The following is a 22,808-nucleotide window of genomic DNA, read 5'->3' on the forward strand; positions in this document are numbered from 1 at the left end:
GCGTCATTTTTCGCTTTTATTGGAGCGAGTTTTGTTCATGCGCGTGATTAAATTTTTGGTCACACTTGACTTAGCTCACTCCCAAAAATGACTTCCTCACTTTGAAATTGACTTTTGTTTACGTCAATTCAAAGAGATAAGGTCAAATGGGTGTGTGCCACTCTAAATGAAGGTTATTTGAGATCAGCTAATAGAGGCAGCAATAACTTATACAGTTTTGCAGTTAAAATTGGTGTGCGTGACGTCATTTCTGCTTTTAGAGCAATTGTGTGACTTACCTCACTCATGACTTCTGAACTCACTTATGGAACTTTAAGTTCTATTAACATTTACTAGTTAAACATAAATAGTGTGCATCTTAGTGGTGCCAAACTTATATGCCTTGATTCTTGTGTTTTTCTTGAGTTTTTGATTTCGAATATCAATTTTGAATAGCTCTTTTTGGGCTTTTTCCGCATAGACCGTATGTGTCACAAAATTGACAGTCCGACTGTAACCCAAAAAGTCTAGTGGTCTACTAAAGGACTAGTGGTTGATCTGTTTATCTTATTTCTTTAGTTGTTTCAAGTCATGGAAGGCCACAAGCGTCTACCGCGGCTATTTTTTTGGCAATCTGAAGATTTGAAGAGGAGCAATGGGAGTCTACAGGTTTGTTTTAGCTGAAGTCTTGACTTAAAATTCGACTTTGGTTTTCGATCATTGAGATCTGTTTTAGAACGTTGAGTTCAGCTGTTATTTAGTCGCTCTCCTTTTTAAAATTTGCTTTACCTTTTGATCACGGTTTTTAATGTACATAAGTCACGATTGTCACGTTTGATTTCTGACTTACTTTACTCACTATTCCAATTGAATGGATTTTAAACACTTTTTTGCATTGAATTACGCAATAAAGTGAATACGGTCAAAGTCCAAAGATCAAAATCAAGAGACGGGATAAAACGATGAAGCAAGGTCAAAAAGTCCACTGAGAATTAGGTCATCAATGTTCATTAGAGTGTTTTCTAGCTGACATTGGTATTAAGCTTATTAGCTTTCAGTTTACAAGCTGAATTAAGTATAGTTTTAGAATCCAACTGAAACTGCACACCAAATTAGAACACTTTTTGCACTGAAAAAAAACGGAAAAATTCCGCCAATTTGTCTTCTGTTTCAACCCGATGTGGATCAAGTGTGTCAATGGCGTCTATTTTTCGGCAACCTGCAGGCTTTGTTCGAACATTGGACTTTAAAAGTAGCTTAGTTTGTAATGTATAGTAATTAAGAACTGATGGTAATATTCAAGGTCCAAAGGGCCTTTCGAGATTTTTTGATCCCATGTAAGTCCCTCCAACCTATCTAAACTATCCCCTTACACCAAATTACCCCTCACTCCTTTCCGCCCACTACCCCGACCGCCACCTACCTACCCACATTTCTACCTCAGAATTTATTTTTTCACACTGTATTTTGTTTTTTATTTCGCTGATTTTTCTGAAATGGGTAGGGTTAGATAGGAGTTTTCATTGCACGACTCTTCGAGTTGTTTCGGGTACTTCACCGGCTACGTTTTTTTAAGCTGAAGTCATGACTTGAAATTCGTTTTTTTTTTGTTTGAACATTGACTTCTGTTTTAGAACGTTGACTTGTTTTCGAACTATGGACTTTAAAATTAGCTTAGTTTGTAATATAGAGTAATTAAGAACTGATGGTAGTAATCAAGGCGAAAATGTCATTTCGGGAACTTTTGATCCCATATAAGCTCCTCAAACCTATCTAACCAACCTCTCAACTAGCGTACCACACCTACACCCTCACAAACATATCCCCCACACCTACCCCCACGCACACACACACACACACACACACACACACCTACCTACCCTGCCCCCCACATACCAACCTAACCCCACCAGAAATATTTCATTTTTCTGAAATAGGCAGGACTAGGTAAAAGTAGTTTTTTTGCACAACTCTTCGAATCGTTTCCGGTATTCTGCCGGCTGTTTTTAATACGATTTTTTCCTTGACCGATTGTTCGTCTGACCCATTTGAACTTTTAACTTCAACAACGCGTTTCACCCAAAAATGCGAAAAATTGTTATTTTTTTGGTTTTTGACTTTATTTCAAAATTAGAGATGTTTTGTGCCTATTTTGGCTTGTATAATTTTTTGATCATTAATTTGTCTCGAGCACTTGTAATATTGTTTTCTCTTAGTATTTGTTTTTGTACAAGTTGAAAAAAATGAATTTTGTTTAAATTACTTTTTATTTAAATTTTTGTTTATTTCAATTAAGATAGTCTTTTCTCTTCCTTGATGCTCACTGCGATCAGAAATTAGTTATTTGACACGCTGCCTTTTCAGTCAAAGGTGTTTTGCTCGATTATTTGAACTGGTGGTAGTGCATTTTGAAGCTTTTTCGACCATCTGAATCGAGTTTTGCACTTTTGGTGTCAATTTTCGGCTTTTTACCATTTTGCCTTGTTCTAAGCTTTTTCAGCCATTTTTCTCAGCCTCTTCAATTTGTCTTTTGGGGTGTTTTTTGGTTAAAATCTGTTCTTCGAGCTCTTTTTTTGTCGATCAATTTGATTATTATTGACTTTGAGTTCTTTTTGTTAAAGAAAGTGGAGTAAATTTGTGCAAATTCATGGCAGTTTTTCAGTGATTTTCCTATTTCGGCCAATTTTACGTTTCTCGCTTTCGTTTTTGTGATCAATTTTTATCTAAGATCAATTCATTAATTGTTTTTACACTAAAGTTGCACTTGAAAGCTAGACAGATCTCTTTTCACTGAAAGAATTTATACAAATTTCTAATTTTTTTCGGGTTTTTCTTTGCTTTTTCGACATTTTTTAAATACTTGTCATCGGGGTTATGGTCGGATGACTGATCCAGCAGGAAATTTAGACAAAGTTTCTCCAAATGTTGTTTGGGTTTTGATTTCGCGTTTTAGAGAGTTCTGTTTGGAATTTTATAAAGAATATAGATTTTTATTTTTTTTTTAGCAGTCAATTTTCCTTTGCTAGGTTTGTTTTTTTTGAACCTGTTATATTGTATCTTAATTTATGTTATCTTGTTATGAACTACATCTGTTTATGGATTACTATGTCCTACCCGTACTTTTGCAGTCGCAATTTGATGTAAATTTTTTCGAATGTTTTTAGTTTTTGCCATTTTTTCTCATGTAAGTTTTGGAGTTGCTGTTTCAAAGTTTAGTGTGATCAAGTAGGAGAGGCTTCAGGTCAGTGAGGATTGTCAGTTTTATACTCGATTTCCGAAAGTCTTTGGGCTATGTCTGTTTTTTTTGGTCCAGTTGTTCCGAAACAGGATGAAAAAGTCAATATTGCACAGGCAGAAATTAGGATTTTTTGTTATTGAATAAACTTAGAGAGCGGAGAGACACCCCCACTGTTGACCCCTCCACTATTGCCCCCCGCGCGCTGTTAACCCCACCCAACTGTCACCCCATCCCCCCTCCCCTCCCCCACACACCCCCCCCCCCCATATCTAGCTACTGACGAACAACCGCTCGCTAAAAATACGCAAATTTATACTAATTTACACAATTTTTTTCAAGCTTTTTAAAGTTTTGAAATTTTGATTTTTTTTCAGTCGTAGGGAACCTCCTTTAGGGTACAGTAATAGGCTACTGCAAAGTTTCTAGTTGTGATGGAATGGTTTCTACATTTAAAAATCATGAATTTTAGCTTTTTCTTTTACAAAACGTGCAATTTTTTTTTAAGTTTTTCGTACTTTTTTTCCCTATTCAGGTCTTTTCAGCCCCAGAGGCCAGAAAACCTCCTTAGGGGTTTGATAATAAGTTATTGACAATTTTTTTCCGGCCATAGAATAGTTTACAACTTTTTTGATAAAACAATTTTTGATAAAACTTGCGTTTTTTTTAACTTTATTAACAATTTTTGTCGTTTTTAGGTTTTCAGCTTCAAGAGCCAAAGAACCTCCTCTAGGGCTTGATAGTTGGTTACTGCATAGTTTCTAGGTGTAATGGAATGTTTTCCAAGATTTTTAAAAATCTTTTTGAGTTTTTTCCAGCACCTGGGGCTCTGGGACATCCTCCAAGGTTTGATAATAAGCTGCTGAATAGTTTCTAGAGTTAATATAATTGTATTCACTTTTCATATGACTCCAGTTTTATTAATTTTTGGAGAACTTTTTTTCAAAATTTTTTTTGGTTTTTGGAAGATTATTATCATGTTCCATTCTTTTAATATCTTGAAGTTTTCAAGATTTTGTTAAAATTTGCAATTGTTTTCAATTGCAAGGTTTTGAATAGTTTTTGTCATTTTCTGCATTACTGGCCAACGGATTTTTTTAAGTCCTGCAGATGGTTTACTCGACAGAAATCTAGAGACAAAAAATGAAATGGTTTTTAAACTTCTTACTGCAAAATCTGGAAACTTTTTCAAATTTTGTCTTTCGGTTTTTCTATATGATTTACTTTTTAACAAGGCTGGAAAACTAAAAGTTGCGGAGTCGAATCCCATCAAGGAAAATGTTCCTAGCTCTCTTTATCTGTCTCTGTTGGTTAGGGTTTCTTTTCTTCTCTTTCTCGTTCAGATTTTATCTCTCTCTTTCTCTCAGCTGCTGTTATGTGGCGTAGTGTCATCGTTTATTATCCTCATTAACGCTGAGTTATAGTAGAAATGTTTTTCATCATTAATTACTTAACAGGCACTCTTAGGAAATCATTGTTGATTGCTCTCAGTTGCAATTTGTAGCAACTATATTAGTCCTGTCGGTCTTTTTATGCGATTTTTTGCTTGACCGATTTTTCGTCTGACGCTTTTGACTTTTCGTCCTCAAAAACGGGATAACGGGTAGCGCCCAGCGGGCATTAAGTGCTCTTAGAGCCCTTCAGCTCTGTTTCAGCTCAAACTGTTTTGGAGTTTTATACTTATGTTGTGAAGGGCGGTTCATAGAGGTTGACGATCACCACTGTTGACCCCCTATTGCCACCCCTCCCTATTAAAACCTCGGTAAACACCCGCCCCCTTCCTGTGCCTACAGACGAACAACCGATCGCTAAAATTACGCAATTTTATACTAATTTTTCCACAAATTTTCAGTTTTTTTCAGTTTTTGTTTTTCAGCCCTAGGTTTCAAGAAACCTCCTCTAGGGTTTTAAATAAGGTTACTGCATAGTTTCTCGTGTTAGTGGAATGGTTTTAACATTTTAACATCACAAATTTCAGCCTTTATTTGACAAAACGTGCAATTTTTTTCCAATTTTTTTACATTTAATTTTATCCACTTTATTCCACAGGCAGGGGCCAGAAAACGTCCTTAAGGGTTTAATTATAAGTTACTGAAACAATTTCATTTGCTATGGAATAGCTTTCAGTTTTTTAATATGACAAGTTTTATCAATTTTTTTAATGAAAATTGCATTTTTTTCAGATTTTTGTTGGTTTTTAGGTTTCCCAGCCTCAAGACTCGAGAAACTTCCTCTAGGGTTCAAAAATAGGTGCTGTATAATTTCTAAATGCAATGAATTGTTTTTTTCAGATTTCAACACCACCCATTTCAGCATTTTTTTGGGACAAAACTTGCAATTTTTAAATTTTTTTAACATTTATTGTCAGTTTATTATCGCTATTGTCACTTTATTTGTCATTAATGTCATATATTAAGGTTTTCTGCATAAATGAAAATCTCCGTTAGTGTTTGATATTGCGTTTCTGAAAAATGATTGTTGGCCATGGTTTAGTTACAACTTCTAATTTTCAAATTTTATGAAATTTTTTTGTCATTTTGTTGGTTTCTCCAACCTCAACCGCCACATAAACTCCTCTGGAGTTTGAGCATAGGTTACTGCATAGCTTCTAGATGTAATGGAAGGTTTTTCAAGATTTTGAGATCAGCAATTTCTAAAAGTATCTCAATTTTTTCAATTTTTTTGAATCTTTGACTTTTTTTCATTTTTTTGGCACCAGGGTCCTAGGGACCTCCTCTTAGGCTTCATGAAAAGCTGTCTCATAGTTTCTTGTTTCATGGAATTGTTATCAATATTTTAATGACTCCAGCTTCAGAACTTTTTTGATAAAGTTTTTTTTCGAAAAATTATTATCATGTTCCAAGTTTATGAATGTTTTTGAGCCAGTAAAACTAATTAAAGCTTGAAATAGTGATACTAAATAGTCTCTTGAGACAATGAAATGGTTTTGAAGATTCAAATGTCTTGAATTTTAGCAAGATTTTGTTGAAAGTTGCGATTGTTTTCAAAATTTTTGAGTGTTTTTGTCCTTATCTCAGTTTAACTATCGTTACTGGCCAAAGAAGTTTTTCAAATCTTGCAGATGGGTTACTTGACATAACTCAGCAGAGAAAAAATGGTTTTGAATATTTTCACTGCAAAATCTGGAAGCTTTTCTTATACAAAGCTAGAAAACAAAGTTGAAGAGTCGAATCAAGCTAGCGCTAGCTTCAATAAACCTTGGCTAGCTACTGACGAAGCCAACCGCTCACCGGTCGTTTGAGAGCAATTCGCCCGACGTTAGTCGGTTATGTTTGTCTCTCTTATACAATTTTTCGCTTGGTCGATTGTTAGTCTGACCCAATTGACTTTCTTTTTCAGAAACGGGATAAGAGGTAGCGCCCAGATTGCATTAAGTTCTCCTAGAGCCGTTCAGCCCACTAGTCAAGTATGCGATTCACAGAAACTGTTTTGGAGACTTATATGGTGTGAAGAGTGGTTCTTAGAATTTGATCCCACACTCCACCCACCCACCGCCCCCACATCAGTCCCCCAGTCCCCCCAATTCTATTTTGCACCCCCGCTGCGCTCACCTTACGCCCCTTCAATCAATTAAGCTAAAGCTAGCCTCACTAAACCGTGGCTAGCGACCGAAGAAGCCAACCGCTCGCCGGTCGTTTGAGAGCAATTTGCCCGACGTTAGTCGGCTATGTTTAATGGTTTTTGTCCAGCTTATCATTTTTTCAATCCCAATTGATGTCTTATAAATTGTACGCGGCTTTTCTCTGGCATTATGTGGTTCAAGTTTCGGATCCCATGTTTATTAATAGCTCCCGAACGAAGTTCGAAGTAATTATTGTAAACGCGTTTTTGCTTAACCGTCTTTAGTTTTCAGCTAGAACTTTCTATTGCGTTGTTTTGCTCGCTTGAGAGATTCAGCTTGACTTTACGTCTTCAAAACTGGAATAAGTTGAAAAATGGGCTTAACGGGGCAATCTTTTATTCTCAATTTTGTTTGCAGGGATGCTGAGGAATGAACTCAATTTGAAAGAGGAGGAGGCGAACAAGGCTGAGTGGAGAGTGAGTGAGTTGGAGCAACAGTTGATGGAGAGGGCGGCAGAGGTCAAGGGCTTCAAACAGTCAGCGGAAAGTCTTAAGGACGAGTGAGTAATCAAAATCAGCATTCTAATTTCCATTAGAACAATAAATGCTCTATTTTCATGTGAAATGGCCAGATACTATTTGACAAATTGTTTCGTGTGGTCGACTCCGTAAAGGCAGCCAAAAACGCGACGCGACTAGGTTGAGAAATTAATTGTTGTTCACTTGGGAGAGAAGGCTCGTTGCTTTCCAATTTTTTAGTCCGTGTTTAGTCCACTTGCATTTGTTTGCGTGGATCAATTTCTGGACAACTACGATTCAAGTATCTCAACAACAGTTCTTCGAAAAGATGCATTGATGTCTATGAAGTGTACATTGGATGGAATCTTTTCAATGAATTACCATCATCTAGTCATAATTAAAAAAATTGTTTGCTTGGTTTTATTGCTTGGTATTGCATATAAAAATTTAATTGGCAGGCGCGTGTTATGTCTATTAATCGTGTTATGGATAAAAAATTATGGTTCTTTTAAGCCTGGCGTGGTATTAACAATTGATCTGGATGTGTTTTTTTGCAGGCTGGATGCGAAGAACCAGGAATTCAACAAGCTGAAGAGCCACTACGTGGAGATCAGGTCCAACCTGGAGGGTGCACAGAGGGTAATGTTTGAACTTGGGAGGGAACAACAGAGTCTGCAAGTGGAGAAGAGTCGCTGGCTGGAGAGGAATTGGCTGCCAGATGACCATGTTGACAACTGTCTCAGTTGCGACAAAGAGTTCTCTGCAACTGTCAGAAAGGTTACCATTACTGAACAGTTACTTCAATATGGATGCATAGAAAGCCAGAATCTTGTAACGAGAAGTTCTGATTGGCTGAAAATTGTGGCATGGATATATTAATATATAAAAACCGATGTGTAAAATAAATCCTCGACTGAAAACAGTTGGTTATTTGCGTAGAGTTGACAGATGCGCTTCAAAAGGAGTGTTAATTGTCGTAACCTCTGATGTAAACCTTGACGTACGCTTTGATGTTAACCTGGACGCAATCGAAATTGGATTGCAACTGCAATTGGGGAAGTCTTGGCTATCTCTTGGACATTGGTTAATAGTCACCCTCATCTTCTCAGCCGGCCATTATAGCGCATCTGTTTTTCTACTTCGTCAATCACAGAAATTTGTTTGGCTTTAACTTAAGTTCGCAGATTGTTCAACATTTTGCGTGTTACATCTCTTTAATTTCTCTCAAAGGAAATTTGTGGCACTTATAATAGTTATGCTGGCTTTTAATGCATTTTTTGCTCTACCAGCTGACCATTTTACTTTTTGTCCTCAAAAACGAAAAACAAGATTAAGAGGTAAAGCCCGGAGAGCAATAAGTTCCCCTAGAGACTTACGGCTAACTAGACTAAGTATATGATTCGCCGAAACTCACTCCCTCCCAGCCCCCCCCCCCGGTCGGTAATGATTGACTTCTCTAGACGAGTTTCGCTTTTCTCTCATTCTATTCAAAGTGCTTTTACACAGCATTTTACGTGCTCGGTAAAACAATCTAGAATCAAGCAGAAAAACGAAATCAAAATAGAAACGATACATACCCATTACGCCCAATTTTAGATGCCCGCTAATTCTACTTATTGTACTTAGTAACCCTCTAACGTTTATGGGAATTTACACTGGCCACTGTATCCCCTTGTTATGAGACAGGATTATGTATAACTGTGAAATGAGATAAAATATTGTTTAGACTTTTAACGATTTTTGTACAAAAGTCAATTTTCATACCCTCTATTTCAGTACCACCCCCTCCACCACGTCAGCATCCCAATTCTCACACCTGCATTTTGTTGCTCCTGTAAACCAGCGCGCTCCTCCCACCCTTCCCTCTTCAAAACACACACAACACCGCGCTCAACCCATGCACCTTCAATTAAGTTAAAGCCTAAAGCTAGCTTCCCTAGCTGATGACGATCCAACAGCTCGCTAGTCGTTTGTGAGTTTTTTGTCGAGTTTTCTTTCTAACGGGTTTTACAAATCCGATTGTAGTCTTTTTTCAGTTTTTTAACTAGCCGCCATCATTATAGCCGGCTAATATAACGGTCCGAAATAATATAGTGACCCGAGCTTTTTTACAATCCAACTTATTTGAATTGTATTGGTATGCTCTCTTTTTTCAAATGTGTTTAATTGCTCTCAAATAAAGTTTGTGGCAATTATTTTTAGTCTTGTCAGTCTTTTTAATGCCAAATTTTGCTCGACCGATTTTTCGTCTGACCAGCTTGACTTTTCGTCCTCAAAAACAAGTTAAACAGGTAGCGCTTATCGGTTATTTAGTTCTCTTAAAGACTCTTAGCTCGCTGGCCTCCAAATATGCGATTCACAGAAAGTGTTTTGGAGACTTATACTTATGGTGTCAAGGACAGTTCTTAAAGGTTGACTCCCCCCCCCCCCCAGCCCCCCCCCCCTCCCCCCACTTCAGGTCCTCACTTCACCAAATCAGCCCCCCCACCCCACCTCTGTACATCGTTCAGGCTGTAAGGGCCTCCTTGCAGCCAAAGACCCCCCTCGCACCGTTGCCCCTTTCAGCTTTCCGTAGCACCCTCCCCCTCAATGCTCCCACCTTACGCCCCTTCAAGTGAGATAAATCTAGCCTCGTTAGACGGGGCTATCTGCTGACAAAGGCAGCCGGTCGTTTGAGAGCAATTGGCCCGACGTTAGTCGGTTATATTTACACTTTTTTCGGCCTTTTCACGTCAGTTAGAAGTCAAATTAGAGTGTTGATTTTTAACCATGCTGGAGAGATAAAGGGAGCAAAAAGATGAGTATGTTTAAAAAGTGATTTTGGTGAGAATTTTAAGTTTTTTTGAACGCCAGTTTTCTTTACGCGCGGCAATGTTTTTCTCTTGAGCGCTATTAACATGAATCGTACGTGCTCTTAATGCGACTATTGTTCATTGCTTGATTTCATGGACGGGCCGATAATGCTTCTTAAGACTTTGACACAATTTGTTGTAAAATATTTGTGAAAATTTTTATTTTGTTTTCGGATATTTTTGCTGCTTATCACTTTCTATGACTGTGACCTGTTTGCAGAAAGTGTTATCAAGTTTTTGAAGTTTTGAGTTATTATTTTTCACTTTGTTGTGTTATTTCTTGGTCTAATTGATGACAAGTCTGACCTGTTTTATTTGCTCTGGAACGAAGTTTGAAGTAATTATTGTAAACTTGTGCATCTTTTTTCATGCAATATTTTTGCTTGACTATTTTGTCTTTGACTTTTGCGCCCCTGATTTTTTGCGTGATCTAAGTTTCTCGCTTCTTCACAAGTGTCAATAGCTGAACTCAAGTGGCGGCAGTTCACTACTAAAAGTCAATTGAAAGGTGTGCAAAATTTGATGTCATTTTTCCATTTTAATTTTTACTTGCTTTTTATGACGTCATATGAAGCCCATATGTGAATTTAGTTGCTCTGTCCCTCTTACCGGCTGAAGCAGGCTGCAATAGATTGTAGCTCTCACAATTCGCTTGAGAGCAATTCTTCCGGCGTTAATCAGTTTTGCTAGAACCGGTAATAATTTTTGTTATTCTTGTGGTCTTATGGCTTAGTCTGAAATTGACAGTTCTTATTTGCCTTGTAGTGTGGCGTAATTTTTGGTCAATTAATTTGCTTCAACTTTTGGCTAACGTTTTCAGTGACCTGAGAAAACGTTTATTTTCGAAACGCTTAAGTGAATTTGTGAATCTGGCCTTCATTTGTACTTTCCTCTTTCTTAGCTATTAGAATAGCTAAAAGGTATTTTATGACTCTAAGTCTTTCATGTGCTGTGGTTAAGCATTTTGGCATTTTCAAGTTCTCTTGCTTAGAGGGCACTGACTCTGAAATATATTCTGCTCTTAAGCCATTTTTTTTGTTAGTTGCTCTCTCGGGCATGGATGGGCTTATGGGCATTTATGCTGGCCACTGTATGCCCTTATTATGAGACAGGAGTATGTCTAACCTTGAAATGAGATAATATTGTTTACACTGAAAACGATTTCGGTGCAAAAGTCATTTTTCGTTCCCTCTACTTCATTACCACACCCTCCACCACGTCAGCATCCCAACCTTCCTCCAATCTTCACACCTGCACTTTGTTGCTCCTGTAAACCAGTGCGCTCGACCCCCCCCCCACCCTTCCCCCTTCAAAACACACACACACCACTGCTATCAACCCATGCACCTTTGATTAAATTAAAGCCTAAAGCTAGCTCCCCTAGCTGATGACGAATCCAACCACTCGCTAGTCGTTTTTGAGTTTTTGTCGAGTTTTCTTTCTAACCGGTTTTACAAATCCGATTGTAGTCTTTTTTTTCAGTTTTTTAACTAGCCTCCTTCATTTTAACCGGCTAATATAGCGGTCCGAAATATTATAGTGGCCCGAACTTTTTTTCAATCCACCTTATTTGAATTGTATTGGTGTGCCGTCTTTTTTCAGATGTGTTTAATTGCTCTCAAATAAAGTTTGTAGCAATTATTTTAGTCTTGTCGGTCTTTTTAATGCCAAATTTTGCTCGACCGATTTTTCGTCTGACCAGCTTGACTTTTCGTCCTCAAAAACAAGTTAAACAGGTAGCGCTTTTTGGTTATTTAGTTCTCTCAGGGGCTCTTAGATCGCTGGTCTCCATGTATGCGATTCACAAAAAGTGTTTTGGAGACTTATACTTATGGTTTCAAGGACGGTTCTTAGTGGTTGACCCCCCCCCCACTTCAGGTCCTCACTGCACCAAACCAACCCCCCCCCCAACCCCCCCCCCCCCAATCCCCACCCCTACACAACATCGTTCAGGCTGTAGGGACCTCCTTGCAGCCAAAGACCTACTCGCACCGTTGCCTCCTTCAGCTTTCCGGTACACCCCCTCAATGCTCTCACCTTACGCCACTTCAAGTGAGATAAATCTAGCCTCGTTAGACGGGGTTAGCTTCTGACAAAGGCGGCCGGTCGTTTGAGAGCAATTGGCCCGACGTTAGTTGGTTATATTTACACTTTTTCGGCCTTTTCACGTCAGTTAGAAGTCAAATTAGAGTGTTGATTTTTAATTACGCTGTACAGATAAAGGGAGCAAAAAATGAGTATGTTTAAAAAGTGATTTTGCTGAGAATTTTAAGTTTTTTTGAACGCCAGTTTTCTTTACGCGCGGCAATGTTTTTCTCTTGAGCGCTTTTAATATGAATCGTACGTGCTCTTAATGTGACTATTGTTCCTTGCTTGAACTCATGGACGGGCGGATAATGTTTCTTAAGACTTTGACACATTTTGTTGTAAAATATTTGTGAAAATTTTTATTTCGTTTTTGGATATTTTTGCTGCTTATCACTTTATGACTGTGACCTGTTTGCAGAAAGTGTTAAGTTTTTGAGGTTTTGAGTTATTACTTTTCACTTTGTTGTGTTATTTCTTAGTCTCATTGATGACAAGTCTGATCTGTTTCATTTGCTCTGGAACGAAGTTTGAAGTAATTTTTGTAAACGTGTGCATCTTTTTTCATGTAATACTTTCGCTTGACCATTTTGTCTTTGACTTTTGCGCCCTTGATTTTTGAAAAGTGCAAAATTTGATGTCATTTTTCCATTTTAATTTTTACTTGCTTTGTATGACGTCATATGAAGCCCATATGTGAATTTAGTTGCTCTGTCCCTCTTACCGGCTGAAGCAGGCTGCAATAGGTTGTAGCTCTCACTATTCGTTTGAGAGCAATTCTTCCGGCGTTAATCAGTTTTGCTAGAACCGGTATTAATTTTTGCTGTCTATCACTTAATTTCGATGTTTTTGTTATTCTTGTGGTCTTATGGCTTAGTCTGAAATTGACAGTTCTTATTTGCCTTGGAGTGTGGCGTAATTTTTGGTCGATTAATTTCAACTTTTGGCTAACGTTTTCATTGACCTGAGATAACGTTTATTTTCGAAACGTTTAAGTGAATTTGTGAATCTGGCCTTCATTTGTACTTTTCTCTTTCTTAGCTATTAGAATAGCTAAAAGGTATTTTATGACTCTAAGTCTTTCATGTGCTGTGGTTAAGCATTTTGGCATTTTCAAGTTCTCTTGCTTAGAGGGCACTGACTCTGAAATATATTCTGCTCTTAAGCCATTTTTTTTGTTAGTTTCTCTCTCGGGCATGGATGGGCTTATGGGCATTTATGCTGGCCATGTATACCCTTATTATGAGACAGGAGTATGTCTAACCTTGAAATGACATAAAATATTGTTTACACTGAAAACGATTTCGGTGCAAAAGTCATTTTTCGTTCCCTCTACTTCATTACCACACCCTCCACCACGTCAGCATCCCAACCCTCCTCCAATCTTCACACCTGCACTTTGTTGCTCCTGTAAACCGGTGCGCTCGACCCCCCCTCCCCCACCCTCCCACCCTTCCCCCTTCAAAACACACACACACCACTGCTATCAACCCCTGCACCTTTAATTAAGTTAAAGCCTAAAGCGAGCTTCCCTAGCTGATGACGAATCCAACCCCTCGCTAGTCGTTTATGAGTTTTTTGTCGAGTTTTCTTTCTAATCGGTTTTACAAATACGATTGTAGTTTTTTTTCAGTTTTTTAACTAGCCGCCTTCATTTTAACCGGCTAATATAGCGGTCCGAAATATTATAGTTGTCCGAACTTTTTTGCAATCCACCTTATTTGAATTGTGTTGGTGTGCCGTCTTTTTTCAGATGTGTTTAATTGCTCTCAAATAAAGTTTGTAGCAATTATTTTAGTCTTGTCGGTCTTTTTAATGCCAAATTTTGCTCGACAGATTTTTCATCTGACCAGCTTGACTTTTGGTCCTCAAAAACAAGATAAACAGGTAGCGCTTATTGGTTATTTAGTTCTCTCAGGGGCTCTTAGATCGCTGGTCTCCATGTATGCGATTCACAGAAAGTGTTTTGGAGACTTATACTTATGGTGTCAAGGACGGTTCTTAGTGGTTGACCCCCCCCCCCGCCACTTCAGGTCCTCACTTCACCAAACCCCCCCCCCCAAACCCCCCCTCCACCAATCCCCACCCCTGCACAACATCGTTCAGGCTGTAAGGACCTCCTTGGAGCCAAAGACCGCACCGTTGCCTCCTTCAGCTTTCCGGTACACCCCCCTCAATACTCTCACCTTACGGCACTTCAAGTGAGATAAGTCTAGCCTCGTTAGACGGGGCTAGCTTCTGACAAAGGCAGCCGGTCGTTTGAGAGCAATTGGCCCGACGTTAGTCGGTTATATTTACACTTTTTTCGGCTCTTTCACGTCAGTTAGAAGTCAAATTAGAGTGTTGATTTTTAACCACGCTGGACAGATAAAGGGAGCAAAAAGATGAGTATGTTTAAAACGTGATTTTGGTGAGAATTTTTTGAACGCCAGTTTTCTCTACGCGCGGCAATGTTTTTCTCTTGAGCGCTATTAATATGAATCGTACGTGCTCTTAATGTGACTATTGTTCATTGCTTGAACTCATGGACGGGCGGATAATGTTTCTTAAGACTTTGACACAATTTGTTGTAAAATATTTGTGAAAATTTTTATTTTTGCTTGTTTTTGGATATTTTTGCTGCTTATCACTTTCTATGACTGTGACCTGTTTGCAGAAAGTGTTAAGTTTTTGAGGTTTTGAGTTATTACTTTTCACTTTGTTGTGTTATTTCTTAGTCTCATTGATGACAAGTCTGATCTATTTCATTTGCTCTGGAACGAAGTTTGAAGTAATTATTGTAAACGTGTGCATCTTTTTTCATGCAAAATTTTTGCTTGACCATTTTGTCTTTGACTTTTGCGCCCTTGATTTTTTGCGTGATCTAAGTTTCTCGCTCATTCACAAGTGTCAATAGCTGAACTCAAGTGGCGGCAGTTCACTACTAAAAGTCAATTGAAAAGTGTGCCAAAATTGATGTCATTTTTTCACTTTAATTTTTACTTGCTTCGTATGACATATGAAGCCCATATTTGAATTTAGTTGCTCTGTCCCTCTTACCGGCTGAAGCAGGCTGCAATAAATTGCAGCTCTCACTATTCGTTTGAGAGCAATTCTTCCGGCGTTAGTCAGTTTTGCTAGAACCGGTTTTAATTTTTGCTGTCTATCACTTAATTTCGATGTTTTTGTTATTCTTGTGGTCTTATGGCTTAGTCTGAAATTGACAATTCTTATTTGCCTTGTAGTTTCGCGTAATTTTTGGTCAATTAATTTGCTTCAACGTTTAGCTACAAAAGTCATTTTTCATTCCCTCTACTTCATTACCACCCCCTCCGCCACGTCAGCATCCCAACCCTCCCCAATCTTCACACCTGCACTTTGTTGCTCGTGTAAACCAGTGCGCTCGACCCCTGCTTCCCCCTCTAAAACTTACACACATCACTGCTCTCAACCCATGAACCTTCAATTAAGTTAAAGCCTAAAGCTAGCTTCCCTAGCTGATGACGAATCTAACCGCTCGCTAGTCGTTTGTGAGTTTTTTGTCGAGTTTTCTTTCTAACCGGTTTTACAAATCCGATTGTAGTCTTTTTTCAGTTTTTTTTTATCAGCCGCCTTCATTTTAGCCGGCCAATATAGCGGTCCGAAATAATATAGTGGCCCGAATTTTTTTGCAATCCTCCTTTTTTGAATTGTATTGGTGTGCTGTCTTTTTTCAGATGTGTTTAATTTCTCTCAATTAAAGTTTGTACAATTATTTTAGTCTTGTCGGTCTTTTTAATGCCTGACCATTTTTTGCTTGACCGATTTTTTTCTGACCAATTTGACTTTTCGTTCTCAAAAACAAGATAAATAGGTAGCGCTTATTGGTTATTTAGTTCTCTCAGGGGCTCTTAGATCGCTGGTCTCCATGTATGCGATTCACAAAAAGTGTTTTGGAGACTTATACTTATGGTGTCAAGGACGGTTCTTAGAGGTTGACCCCCAAACCCCACTTCAGGTTCTCACTTCACCAATCATCCCGCCCGAACCCCACCCCTGTACATCGTTCAGGCTGTAAGGGCCTCCTTGCCGCCACAGACCCCCCTCGCACCGTTGCCTCCTTCAGCTTTCCGGTACACCCCCCTCAATACTCTCACCTTACGCCCCTTCAAGTGAGATAAATCTAGCCTCGTTAGACGGGGCTAGCTTCTGACAGAGGCAGCCGGTCGTTTGAGAGCAATTGGCCCGACGTTAGTCGGTTATATTTACACTTTTTTCGGCCTTTTCGCGTCAGTGAACGCCAGTTTTCTTTACGCGCGTCATTGTTTTTCTCGTGAACGCTATTAATATGAATTGTACGTGCTCTTAATATGACTATTGTTCTTTGCTTGAACTCATGGACGGGCGGATAATGTTTCTTAAGACTTTGACACAATTTGTTGTAAAATATTTGTGAAAATTTTCATTTTCTTGTTTTTGGATATTTTTGCTGCTTATCACTTTCTATGACTGTGACCTGTTTGCAGAAAGTGTTAAGTTTTTGAGGTTTTCAGTTATTACTTTTCACTTTGTTGTGTTATTTCTTAGTAACATAATATTTATTATACTTAATTTTGATGTTTTTGTTATTCTTGTGTTCTTATAGCTTTGTCTGAAACATGACAGTTCTTATTTGCATTTTATTGTGTTGTAAGACACGAATACGTCTAACTACGAAATGACATCAAAATAGTTTGGCCTTCGAAAGTGTTTTTGTACAAAAATCAATTTTCCAATCCCAATCAGAGTTATGGTAATCATGGCGTCTTTTTCCGACAATCGACCAGGTATGTTTAATATTTGTGATAACCGGTTGTTATTGGCCTTAGTTTCGTTTTTAATAGCCGCCCTCATCTTCTCATCCGGCTTTAATAGCGCTCCTATTTTTTTTACTGCGTCAAACAAAAAATGTTTCGCTTTACCTCATTTTGCCGCTTTTTCAACATTTTGCGTGAAATCTTTTTGACTTCTCTAGGCTAGTTTCTGCCTTCTCTCATTCTGCTAAAAGTGATTTTGAACATCGGTTGCTCAGCAAAGCAGTTCAAATTGAAAAGAACCAGAATATATCGGTAGTGGTTTTTTGTTCACATGCGGCAATTTCACTCTTATTTTTACTGTTTTTTCGATTTTTTGAATCGGATTTTTTTCTAAATAGTTTTCCCAATCCATTTACAGCTCATTCTGGACCTAGTTTTTTGTTAGAATCAAAATTACATATCTCACTAGTGGTTTTTTGTTCTCCCTAGCAGCATTTTGACATTGATTTTCTGTTTTTTTCATCTGATTTTTTTAGAAATCGTTTTCCCAAATCTCTCATTTTCCGTTCAAGGTCTAGATGTTTGTTAAGTCAATGAAAATTCTTTGAATTGTACATCAGGACTTGTCCTGTTATGTTTTTTTTACTTCGTCGAATAAAAAAATATTTCGCTTTACCTCATTTTGCCGCTTTTTCAACATTTTGCGTGAAATCTTTTTGACTTATCTAGGCTAGTTTCTCTCTTCTCTCATTCTGCTGAAAGTGATTTTGAACATCAGTTGCTCAGCAAAGCAATTCAAAATGAACAGAGTCGGTATAAAAAATTGAAGTCAGAAATAGAAACGGGATAAACCCATAAAGCCCAATTTTAGATGCCCGCTATTTGAACGTCGTTCCTATAAGTCTTAGTTACCATCTCTTATGCTTGTTAATAGCCGCCCTCATCTTCTCAGCCGGCTATTATAGCGCTCCTATTTTTTTTACTTCGTCGAATAAAAAAATGTTTCGCTTCACCTCATTTTGCCGCCTTTTCAACATTTTGCGTGAAATCTTTTTGACTTCTCTAGGCTAGTTTCTCTCTTCTCTCATTCTGCTAAAAGTGATTTTGAACATCAGTTGCTCAGCAAAGCAATTCAAAATGAACAGTCAGTATAAAAAATTGAAGTCAGAAATAGAAACGGGATAAACCCATAAAGCCCAATTTTAGATGCCCGCTATTTGAACGTCGGTCCTATAAGTATTAGTTACCTCTCTCTAATGCTGATTGTTATTGATAGTAGCCCCTGTAGCCTCTCTCTAAGAAACAGAAGTATGTTCAACTACGAAATGCCATCAAAATAAATCGGACTTTAAAAATGTTTTTGTACAAAAATCTTTGTTTTCCAATATCTTCCATTTTTTCAATCCCAATCATGCTTATTGGAATCAACGGCGGCTAATTGCCGGCAATCTGCCGGGTATGTTTTTTTACAGTGACTTCTTCGACTTTTTGTCAGTTAGATGTCAAATTGGAGTAGTGATTTTAGTCACAGTGGAGTTATAAAAAGAGCAAAATGTGGGCTTCGGGGCCGTTCAGGGCTTCGAACCAAAGAGTATTTGGTCGAAGCCCTGAACAGACTGCTAATAGGTTTCATGACTTTAATACTTGTTGATATCAAAGAATTAATTTCGCCAAGAAATAGTTTTGCAAAGAATTTTGTTATTTTAGCCACTATTTGCTGATCTTGTTTTATCAGGTAGTCTCATTTATAACAGGTCCCCTTGGCTTTCTAAAGAGTTATTCGTAGTCCTACTTATTTCCCCACCGTGATGGTTTATGGTTCTTAATTGATATTTAGAATGACACTTATAAATAACCGCAGAGCGATAGCTGGGGCTATTATTGGCCTTCTCTTGGATTTTTTATTTCGTCCTCGCGATTTTTGTTACGACCAGATGACGTCACAACCACTTCAAATCTGCTTTTTGTTCATTCGTTCATGCAATTTCAACTGAATTGCGTGTGTGACGACATTTTTCGCTCTTATTGGAGCGAGTTTTTTTGTTCATTCGCGTGATTAAATTTTTGGTCGGACGTGACTTACCTCATTCTAAAAAATGACTTGCTCGCTTTGAAATTGACTTTTATTTACTTAATTTCTAAGCGATATGGTCAAATGGATGCTTGTTATCCTAAATGAAGGTTATTTGAGAGCAGCTAATAGAGGCAGCGAAAACTTATACAGACTTTTAATCAGAATATAACGTATCAGCCTTCAATGAAAAGACGAAATTTTTTGGTCTGTCTTTTTTCTATTTATATGAGACTGCAGATCTAAGAAGTTATTGCGGCTACTTTCTGGCAATCTGCCAGCTATGTATTTGTTGTCCACATTAACGAATGTAGCTTGTGCAGCCCGCAGGGTATTAAGTTTTTTACAGCCTCACGGCTCACTGGTCCCTATGTATAAGTTTCACCCAAACTGGACGAAATCATTTCACGGCTCTTAATCTTAGTTTGGCCCAATTTAACCTGTTATCTGAGTCAGCCCTTTCCCCCACTCAACCCCGTCCACACTCTTCCACCTGGAAGTTTGTGCAATACGTGTTTTCAAAGCCTTAGTTAATATTTTAGGTTAGATGTAATTAATTGCTCTCAAACAAAGTTTGTAGCTATTATATTAGTCCTGTTGGTCTTTTTTAATGCAATTTTTTGCTTGACCGATTTTTCGTGTGACGCTTTTGACTGTTCGTCCACAAAAACAGGATAAACAGGTAGCGCCCAGCGGGCATTAAGTGCTCTTAGAGCTTTTCAGCTCTGTTTCAGCTCAAACTGTTTTGGAGACTTATAATTATTGTGTGAAGGGCGTTTCTTAGAGATTGAAGACACCCGCACTGTTGACCCCCCTATTGCCCCACCCTCACTGCGCTGTTGCCCTCACCCCACTGTTGCCCCCGTCCACCTGCCTCGCCATCAGCCCCTGGTGCACCCCCTCCTCTCCGTTACGTTTGAACAACCGATCGCTAAAAACACGCAATTTTATACTAATTTTCCAACTTTTTTCAAGCTTTTTAAAAATGTTTGCCATTTTTGAGTTCTTTCTGCCCTATGTGTCAAGGAACTTCCTCTAGGTTACTGCATAGTTTCTAGTGGTAGTGGAATGGTTTCAGCATTTTAACATCACGAGTTTTAGGATTTTTTTGACAAAATGTACAGTATTTCAATTTTTTTGACATTTGATTTTCATTATTCACTTTTGGAAAAATTTTATTCTTCATGGATTAGCTTTCAATTTTTTTAATATGACAAATTTTAGCGATTTTTTGATAAAACTTGCATTTTTTTTAAGTTTTGAAAATGTTTGTCGTTTTATAGGTTTCTCCAGCCTCAAGAGCCGAGGAACCTCCTCTAGGGTTTGATAATAGGTTACTGCATACTTTCTAGATGTGATGGAATGTTTATTTAAAAGATTTTAATATCACGTATTTGTCTCAAAATTATCTCTAGATTACCTTGGTCATGAAGACAAAGATTTAGATATATCCAATTCTAATTTATTCTAATGTACTCTCTTCTCTTATTGGTGACACAGGACTAAGGCTTCTTCAAATTTTCAAATATTATGCATCTTTATGAGCCAGTGAAACTATTTAGAGCTTGAAATAGTGATACTGGATAGTCTCTTGAGACAATGAAATGGTTTTGAAGATTCTAATTTCTTGAATTTTAGCAAGATTTTTAAAATTGCGGTTGTTTTCAAAATGTTTTAATTTTTTTGTACTTTTCTGAGTTTAACAGTAATTACTGGCCAACGGAGTCTTGCAGATGGGTCACTTGATATAACTCCAGAGACAAAAAATTATTTTGATCTTTTCACTGCGAAATCTGGAAGTTTCTAGCCTCACTAAACTGTGGTTAGCTACTGACGAAGCAAACCACTCGCTGGTCGTTTGAGAGCAATTCGCCCGATATTAGTCGGTTATGTTTGTTGTTCCTTTCTGATTATAGCGCTTCATCTGTTAAAATAACAGGTTAAATTGGGTTAGCACTAGTTAACCGATTTAAAGTTTTCAGTTGAAATGTAATTGTTTGTTTTTATGACATACTTTCTTTCCATAAAATTTTTTTGTCTTGCCTGTAAATATAAGTAATTGCTCTCAAACAAAGTTTGTAGCAACTATTTTAGTCCTGTAGTCTTCTTAATTTTTCTTCTGACACATTTGACTTTTTGTCCTTCAAAACAGGATAAACAGGTAGCGCCCGGAGGGCATTAAGTTCTCTCAGAGACTTTTGGGTTGCTCGACTTTAAGTATTCGGTTCACTGAAACTATTTCAGAAACATTAATTCATGGTTTTAAGGGCGGCTCTTAAGAGTTTGGACAACTTGATGTAGCTGGATTTTTTTTTGTAGTTTTGTGTTTTGATGACTTTGACTGGACTAGTTGCGGACAAGTGAGTTTACTTCACTCTCAAAAATGACTTTTCTCGCTTTCTAATTGACTTTTTATTGCTCTCAAACGAAGTTTGTAGCAATTATATTGGTTCTGTTGGTCTTTTTGACGTGATTTTTTGCGTTACCAATTTTCTGTCTGACCCATTTCACGTTGACCTCAAAAACAGCACAAACAGGTAACGACCAGAGGGCTTTAAGTTCATTTAGAGGTTTTCAGCTCACTAGTCTCCAAGCTTGCGATTCACAGAAACTGTCTTTGAGACTTATTCTTATGGCGTGAAGGGCGGTTCATAGAGGACAATCCCTACCTCTGCACATCGTTCAGGCAGCCCGTTCAGCTAAAGACCCCCTCGCCGTTGCTTCCACCTCCCCCCCACTCCCTCCATACAACTCCCACCCCCTCCCCTCTGTTGCCGCCCATCTCCCCACCCCGCACGCTGCGCTCACCTCACACCCCTTCAATTAATCAAAAGCTAGCCTTTCTAAATCGTAGCTTGCTACTGACAAAGCCAACCGCGCGCCGGTTGTTTGAGAGCCGTTCGCCCGACGTTAGTTGCTTATGTTTCGACGTCTGACACACTTTTTCATTTCTGCATTTGGTTATACAGCAAAGCCTTAAATGTCAAGATGTCAGAACGTCGTCCTCTCTTTAAATACATTTACGCGCGTTACCTCATTTCTCAATCTCGCTAACAAAAACTGTTAGGCTATTTGCTTAATTAGATTTTTTATACCTGTTTTTAATAGCCGCCCTCATCTTCTCAGCCGGCTATTATTGCGCTCGTATTTTTTTTACTTCGTCAAACTTTTTTTCGCTTTACCATTTTGCCGCTTTTTCGACATTTTGCGTGAAATCTTTTTGACTTCTCTAGGCTAGTTTCTCTCTTCTCTCATTCTGCTAAAAGTGAATTTGAACATCAGTTGCTAAGCAAAGCAATTCAAAATGAACAGAGTCGGTATAAAAAATTGAAGTCAGAAATAGAAACGGGATAAACCCATAAAGCCCAATTTTAGATGCCCGCTATTTGAACGTCGTTCCTATAAGTCTTAGTTACCACCTCTAATGCTTATTGGTGTTGATAGTAGCCCCTGTAGCCTCTCTCTAAGAAACAGAAGTATGTTCAACTACGAAATTCCATCAAAATAAATCGGACTTAAAAAATTTTTTGTACAAAAATCTTTTTTTTTTTCAATATATTCTATTCGTTCAATCCCAATCGTGCTTATTGGAATCAACGACGGCTATTTTCCGGCAATCTGCCGGGTATGTTTAATTACTTCTGCACTTTAAAACTTGAGTTTAAATTGAATTCTTTTAAAGTGAAAAATACCCATATGTATAATAAAGACGCCCAATAGAAAGGGGTCTA

General features: G+C 38.1%; 1 protein-coding gene across 4 annotated transcripts in view; it reads left to right on the forward strand.

Annotated features, from left to right (window-relative positions):
• Positions 1-22,808, forward strand: part of LOC142344757 (uncharacterized) — a 147,268-nt gene that overhangs the window by 123,189 nt on the left and 1,271 nt on the right. For all 4 annotated transcript variants that reach the window (XM_075396657.1, XM_075396656.1, XM_075396658.1 and 1 more), the window contains 2 exons: positions 7,215-7,356; positions 7,873-8,092. In XM_075396657.1, the coding sequence (XP_075252772.1) occupies positions 7,215-7,356; positions 7,873-8,092 (362 nt within the window). The remainder of the gene's footprint in view (positions 1-7,214; positions 7,357-7,872; positions 8,093-22,808) is intronic.

This window comes from Convolutriloba macropyga, chromosome 8 (assembly GCF_964194025.1).
Source record: "Convolutriloba macropyga chromosome 8, txConMacr16.3, whole genome shotgun sequence".
Taxonomy (NCBI): Eukaryota; Metazoa; Xenacoelomorpha; order Acoela; family Convolutidae; genus Convolutriloba; species Convolutriloba macropyga.